At 31.0% G+C, this 8183-nt stretch overlaps 1 protein-coding gene and 1 pseudogene across 1 annotated transcript; both read right to left on the reverse strand.

Moving 5' to 3' along the window:
* Positions 1-1386: 1386 nt before the first annotated feature.
* LOC121224526 (putative EG45-like domain containing protein 1) lies at positions 1387-1900 on the reverse strand (annotated as a pseudogene).
* A 2511-nt stretch (positions 1901-4411) lies between these two features.
* LOC121224527 (putative EG45-like domain containing protein 1) lies at positions 4412-4922 on the reverse strand. Its single transcript, XM_041107974.1, has 2 exons — positions 4823-4922; positions 4412-4692 (listed from the first exon to the last, which is right to left on the reverse strand). Exons 1-2 carry the CDS (start codon positions 4920-4922, stop codon positions 4412-4414), a joined length of 381 nt encoding a protein of 126 aa, XP_040963908.1.
* Positions 4923-8183: the final 3261 nt, after the last annotated feature.

Raw genomic sequence — 8183 nt, forward strand, 5'->3', positions numbered from 1 at the left:
GATAAATCGCTTATATAACATAAATTATCAAATCAAAAACCTCTTTAAAACTATGTTTGAATCAAAAATATTAAATAATAATAATTATGAACTTACTCGTCAGGTTTGTGGCCTCAAAACCACTGTTTCCGACACTACTGGAAAACGGGCTGTTACAATACATCAATGTTGTTAGCACAAATTGCATACTACAGAGATTGTGCACAATCAAATTATTTCAAAAAATAATATCACAAACTTCGGATTGCACACATATCATACATGAGCTCATATATTATTTGGTTATCATCTAAACATGCAACCGACCTCTAACATTAGCTGGTGTTAGTTCAATATGTTGTCCAAATAACTAGTATTGATGACAAAGATTAAAATATAACTTCTAATTCTTCAATAAAATCATATAAATTTTCATCAAATTATTTTGCATCATCATTAACTTGAGATGGTCTAACCGGTCATAGTAAGACTATGAACTTCTTTTCACTATCTGTCAATCATATAAGTGTAATGTATTCTTTGTGATGCCATCAAACTGATCAATATCAAACCTTATTGCGGTTATCTCTGAACGGGTTGATTGTGAAAATTGAACTAGCTTTGATATTAGTTTGTTAGGGTTAAGCCTGATTTAAGTAACAAGTAAAATAATGAAGAAATTGAAAATATCGAATACAAATAAGAACCTTCAAAACGTAAACAAAAAATTCTCTAAAAGCTTGTAAAAGATAATACCTAAATGTGTAATGTGTTATTTTTTTAAGGTGGGAAAATGACCTATTTATTGGGTAAATTTGTAGGTCAAATAATATTATAACAACCTACACTAATAAGAGTGTAAGTGAGAAACTAGTATTAAAATAACTTACACTAATCACAATTTAAGTGGTAAACTAAAAATAGAGTTTAACTGGGAGAAGAAAAGTCGAAAAATACGATGCATAACTCCACACTGTCGAACTAATTATTTTTTCGTGAGGTCAAATGTTTTATTTATTATTTATTATATATAGAAATTATTTATTATTTTGCATAAATCATCATAATAATTCAATTAATTTTAAGTTCTATATTAATATAAATATGGTATTCAAAACCTTGATTTATTTATGAGAACTTTTAGGTAAAGAGATGGTACATCACTCCAGTAAAAAATTGTAATTTGATATCTTTATTACGTATTACTAGGGAATTTATTAGGAAGGGAAATATTATTTCATTACAAAAAAAAAATTAGAAACAAAAATTTTATCCCTAAACTTCACTCTTTGCGTTGGGTGCCAAAATTGTTCAAATCCTGCAAAATCGGCAGACAAAAATGATGTTATTGCATTAAACAAAGGAACTTCATCACTAAAGAAGCAATGGAGATGTGAAGAAAATGTGCTATGCATACTGCTTGTAGTCGACATTAATGATACTAGCAACAGGGTTGGTAATAATGGTGAAGGCCTCACGAGAGAGATCGATGGTTGATGGACATCCCGGACAACAATCAACGATCTTTATAGTAAGGCTCTTGCCTGTGCATTGATGTGGTATGGGGTTTCGGGGTATCGTGCATGTCATAGTGAACATTTTCCCGCACACTGTCCCATTATCCCATAGTGCATCACCAACTGTGACAATCATTTTTCCTTGATCCTAGTTTCCGAAACATGCAGAAGCTACCAACAACCACAATATATAGCATATTTATATATATTTTTCAAATCAAAGAATTTGGCAAAGTAGTAATTCAAAATTTGATTATAAATTCGATGGACTTGATTAGGAGAAATTAGAGAAAGCAATACTCATGAACATATTTTGTATAAAAGGTGGCAATCCCTGATGTTGTTGAAGCAAATGAGACAAGGCAGGTAACCATACTAACAAAAAACAAACTATAATTCTTCATTTCTTAATTAGCTTTCAATGTTTTAGGTTGCGTGTGTTGTGAGCACTTAAGCTATAGTAGTGGTCCACTTATGTAGGCTAATTGCATGCCTCATTGGTAACTTCTTTTTTTGGGTGGTTTACTAATTCATTAGCTTTTATTGACAAAATTAATCACTAAACTGTTACAGAGCTTAGAAGAGAGAGTGATAGATTGTAACTGAAACACCCATGAACACCAAAAAAAAAAAAATTGACGAAGAGATTATTGTAACATTTGGTAAGGCCATTGATGAAGGTGAATGGAACAGGAGATTGTTTTAACAGCAACAGTAGTGGTGTAAGTCGTGAAGATCATGTTTTCCCACGACGTCTCAATCTTGAACTCGTTCCCAATTCAAGTTCTAACTTAGCTTGGTTCCGAACCGAACAGCCATCGCCTCTACTGCACTAGCTAAATAGGTTCGAACAACCATCCATAACCTTCCCTGTGCAGTCCCTAACAACAGCCGCAATGGCTGCCCATCTTGATTCACTCGTCCAAGAAGCGTCACAGTTAATTTTGATCGTCTGGTGATCAGGTTTCTTCCATTTAAGGCAATCATTTCCCCTGAATCTAAGAATTAGATTGGTTTCATGTTTACCATTTTGATCACACAATAATTTGATTATTTTTAGTTGTATGTATTTTTAATGTTATCTTTTTACCATTAATTTTATCTTCTAATTTGACCTATATGATGATATTAACACATGGACCTTTAATATTTTTTTTACAATTTAACAAAATTTTTGCACATTCAAAAGAATAAATTTTTTTATAATAAAAGTATATAATTTTTCTTTTCTACTTTTGTGTATGTTGTTGTATTGGAGTTAGATGCACTTTTCGTTTTCAATTCCAAAAGTTTGAAATTTAGTATTTTAAGCATCCATCAAATAATTATAATACTAAAATTACTAATCCTAACTTTACTAGCAGATAGATATTGTGAAAAATGATTACCATCCAAGGCTTTATATACATTAACATTTCATTCATAGATAGTATCCCATAATAATAGTAATAGAGCAAAGTGAACGTTTCAAATAAAAGAATTTAATGAATTATTTATCTATATCCATGTGTGAATTGGATTTGGAAGCATAAGATAAAATATATATATATAATATAAAAGTAAAATACAAGCTAAAGGATTGAAATATTTTCAATTATAGATATATATATATATAAAAGAAGATGAATAGAAAAAAAAGGTAAAAACTATTTAATTTTATTCAGCCATAATAAGTAAAGATAAGATGCTAACAATACATGGAATATATTCCACATATCATCAAAGCTGTGAAATTATATCCAATTTTCTTCATAGGTAATCCATTATCTGCTTCATATGAAGAGAGAAACAACACTAAGGACACAAGAAATCAAAGCCATACTGTAAGCAACAAAGCTACCAAATTTTATCGCAGAAATCACACTCATAAAGCAACTGAATGCAAAAACAACAAGACCAAACATTTTTCTTTGCTAATTCACTAATCTGCTCAAATTGGTTGAGTGATTTGGTAATTTGAAGTGAACAAAAAAATGTATTTATAAGGAACAAAAGCAATCAACTGACTTTTGAGCTTTCCCAGTGTCATTTACTTCACTTACTCTAAACCCACTATTTTGAGAAGTTCAATCACCAAAAATGTATAAATTAATTATTTACCAACTTCATCCAATAAATACAATTAAAAATTTTAACCTTGAATAAATATGTTTCAATCCTAAGTTTATACCGGGTCCAACTTAACCCGATGACTTTTTTTTAAATAAATACTAATTTTATTTATCCAAAAAAAGAAAAATGTTGCTACAAATTCAATTAATAGGCAATTTCGTTTTGTGTATTATAAATTCAAATGGTTTTTTCCACATTAATTTTGTTGGTTTATGTAGTTTTTAACATATTCGAGCATATGTATTATGTACATATAATTTTGTCACGTTACATGTCAGTATTTTTCAAATTTAATTTTTTATATTACATAATTTATCATACTAACTCAACTAATTTTTTTTATATAAGTGAACAAATACATTTCAATAAGGTAAAAGAATTTACAAACACAGAGATCAAATTCTAATATCATGCCAAATAATTTGAAATCCATGCAAGTTTACCATTAAATCAATGACGTGGTTGGCTAAAACAATTAATTTCAAGTTGTATATTAATATAAATATTGTATTCAAAACATTGATTTATTTCTATGAACTCTTTAGGCAAAGAGGCGATACATAACTCCAATAAAAAATTATATTTTGATCTACGTATTAGGTACTACAATGGAATTTAATAGTAAAGGAAATGTTATTTTTTTACAAAAGGTATTTAAAAACAAACTTTTTTCCTTAATCTTCACTTTTTCATTGTGTGCCAAAATTATCTAAGCCTACAAAACCACATAAAAAATTCATGTTATTGCATTAAACAAAGCAACTTCATCACCGAAGAAGTAATGGAGATGTGAAGGAAATGTTTTACGCATACTTCTTGTAGTCGATGTTAATAATACCCGCAACTGGCTTGGCGATAATTTTGAAGGCCTCTATCGAGAGATCCATTGTCGATGGGTATCCCGGACACTGATCAATGACCTTCACAGTAACGCTCTTGCCTGTGCATGGATGTGGTACGCCATTTCGGTGTTCGGTGCATTTCATGGTGAACTTTTTCCCACACACTGCCCTATTTTTCCACAGTGCATCACTAGCTACAACAATCATTTTTCCGTGATCCTGGTTTTTGAAGCATGCAAAAGCTACCAACAACCCCAATATATAACATAGTTATATATTTGTTTCAAATAAAAGCATTTAGTTAAGGAATAATTCAAATTTTGATTATAAATTCGATGGGCTTAATTAGAAATTAGAGAAAACAATACTCACGAATATATTTTGTATAAAAGGTGGCAATCCCTGGTTTTGCTGAAGCAAAGGAGACAAGGCAGGTGACCATACCAACAAAAATCAAAATATAATTCTCCATTGCTTAATTAGCTTTCGATGTTTTAGATTGTATGTGTTGTGAGCAATTAAACTGTAGGAGTGGTCCACTTATATAGGCTAATTGTCTACTTTTTATTGAGTCATTAGTATTTTTTTTCTTTTTTTTTGGGTTTTGCAAATAATAAAATTTTATTAACAAAATTAATCACTAAATTGTTATATAGCTTAAAATAGAGTGATAAACTGTAACTAAATTCTGAGTTGGTGCAGCGATACCATTACTCGACCCTAAAAGTAGTGATGGATCCCTTGCCATGATGTATTTGAGAGTCTAATTAAGTAGTACATATCTTGGCACAACCCATGTAATATCCCACCACTAAAAAATCATACACCATAAAATCCAAGAATAATCTGTGAACATTCTTCCTCTCAACATTTACACCAAACACAAAGTAATTCTTATATTGTTTTCAATTAATGTACGTCAATTTTGTAAAGAAAGTACAGATTTTGTAAATCTTACATAAAATGAAAAAATGTTTATCAGTAAATATGATGATAAAAAATGCATAATGATAAATTTAGCTTTTAACGTTTATATCTTTTGTCAATTTGACCCTTATTCTTTTTCTTGGGGGTTAAATTTGCCTACTAACACTAAAAAAGAGTCAAATTATTTTTTTAAAGGATTAATATGTAGTTTGCCTCCTGAACTTATCCAAAAGTACATGGTACGTAGACTTTTTTTTTACCTAGGTGGTACCTAAACTTGTATTTCGTCACCCAGGTTGGTACCTCTGCACTAACATAGTTAGTTTGTGTTGATGTGGCACAATGACCAACTTGATGATGACACATGGCAACCTCTCAATATGTTACATAGCGGATATAAATTAAAATAAATTAAAAATCCTTAAAAATATATAAATTAATAAAAAGTATAAATTTTTTCACATCAAGAATGAACCTGGATCTGAGTCTAAACAACCATTTGTCAAGAATCATTCCAAATGTATTTTTTAGTAAGTGTATATGTTTTTAATTTTTTTTTATAAAATATCAAGTTATTATTATGAAATTTAAAATATATAGAATTTATAAATTAATAAAAAATATAAAGAAGTTTTTACGTCAATAATGAACCTAGGTAGAAAGTTGTCTAAATTGAAATGGCACCCATTTGTCCATATTTATTGTAGTTGAGGTTTTAGTTCTTTTATATATTTATATATTTATAATTTTATTAGGTAAGATGGCAAAGAATCCTTTTACTAGATGCAGTGAAAGGGCTAATGAATTATTCGGCCTAATGCATACAGATGTATATGGACCATTAAGTTCAATAGCTAGAGGAGGTTACAAGTACTTCATTACATTTACTGATGATTGCAGTAGATATGGTTATGTGTACCTTATGAGACATAAATCTGAATCATTTGAAGTATTCAAACCCTTTCAAAATGAAGCACAAAACCAACTTAGCAAGACAACAAAAGCCCTTCGATTTGATCGAGGTGGAGAATATTTAAGCCAAGAGTTTGATGATCATCTTAGAAATTGTGGAATTATTTCACAATTAACTACCCCTAGAACACCACAATGGAATGGTGTGTCAAAAAGGAGGAATCAAACCTTATTAGATATGGTTCGATCTATGATGAGTTTGACAGATTTTCACACTAAATTAAGTTCCTTCTAAAGTAGTTGAAAAGACAGCATATGAGATATGGATTGATAAGACACCCAAGTTGTCTTTTCTTAAGATCTGGGGTTGTGAGGCTTATGTGAAACGTCTAGTTTCTAATGAGCTGAAGCCCAAATTAGACAAATGTCTTTTTGTGGGGTATCCTACAGAAACTAAGGGATACCACTTTTACAATCCCATAGAGAACAAAGTGTTTGTCACTAGGAACGGTGTTTTCCTATAAAAGGAATTTATTACTAAAGGAATCAATGGGAGCAAGATACAACTTGAAGAAGTTTGAGAACCACAAAATTACATTGAACCACCTTTGGATACTCAGAGTCAACAAGCCATTGTTGACACTTCTCCAATAACACAAGTATTACATAGATCTGATAGGGCACTTCATGAGCCTGAGAGATATGGATTTCTTGTGACTTATAACCATGAAATAATGTTAGTGGATCAAGATGAACCCACTACCTATCAAGAGGCTATGTCATATCTTGGCTCTAAGAAATGGTTGGAGGCCATAAAGTTTGAAATGCAATCCATCTATGATAATCATGTATGGACCTTGACCAATCCACCTAAAGGTACAAAGACCATTGGGTGCAAATGGGTTTTCAAGAAGAAAACTGACCTGGAAGGCAAAATGCATACTTACAAAGCAAGGTTAGTTGCAAAAGGATTCAAACAAATTCATGGTATAGACTATGATGAAACTTTTTCACCTGTAGCAATGCTTAAGTCCATCAGAATTCTCATTTCTATTGCTGCATATTTTGACTATAAGATTTAGCAAATGGATGTCAAAACTGTGTTTCTTAATGAAAACTTACTTAAGGATGTCTACATGACACAACTAGAGGGTTTTGTACAACCACAGAATTCTGGTAAACTATGTAAGCTTTAAAGATCCATTTATGGTTTGAAGTAGGCTTCACGGAGTTGGAATCTTCATTTGATTAATCAGTCAAAGATATTTGATTTACCAAAAATGAAGATGAACATTGTATTTACAAGAAAATTAGTGGGAGTGCAGTTGCATTTCTGGTCATATATGTCGATGACATTTTACTCTTTAGGAATGTCATTCATACCTTGCTGAATATCAAATCTTGGTTAGGGAAGTGTTTCTGAATGAAAGACTTAGGTGATGTAACCAAAATCCTTGGGATAAAGATCCATAGAGATAGATCTAAAAGGTTGATTGCTAAGTCAAAGTACTTACATAGACAAAATACTAAAAAGGTTCAGTATGCAAGATTCCAAGAGAGGATTCTTGCCTATGTCTCATGATATTAATCTTAGCAAGACTTAGTGTCCTAACACAAAAGATGAGCGAGACCACATGAGTAAAATTCCTTATGCTTTAGCAATAGGATCCATCATGTATGCCATGTTATGCACTAGACCAGATGTCTCTTATACTTTAAGCATAATGAGTGGATACCAATCAGATCCCGGTGAGAGTCATTGGACAGTTGTAAAAGAATATACTTAAGTACTTAAGCAGATCCAAATATATGTTCTTAGTGTATGGCAGTTTGGAAGATGATCTAGTTGTAAGCGGTTACACGGATGCAAGCTTTCAAACCGAAAAAGATGATT

Source organism: Gossypium hirsutum, chromosome D12, assembly GCF_007990345.1.
Source record: "Gossypium hirsutum isolate 1008001.06 chromosome D12, Gossypium_hirsutum_v2.1, whole genome shotgun sequence".
NCBI classification, from domain to species: Eukaryota; Viridiplantae; Streptophyta; class Magnoliopsida; order Malvales; family Malvaceae; genus Gossypium; species Gossypium hirsutum.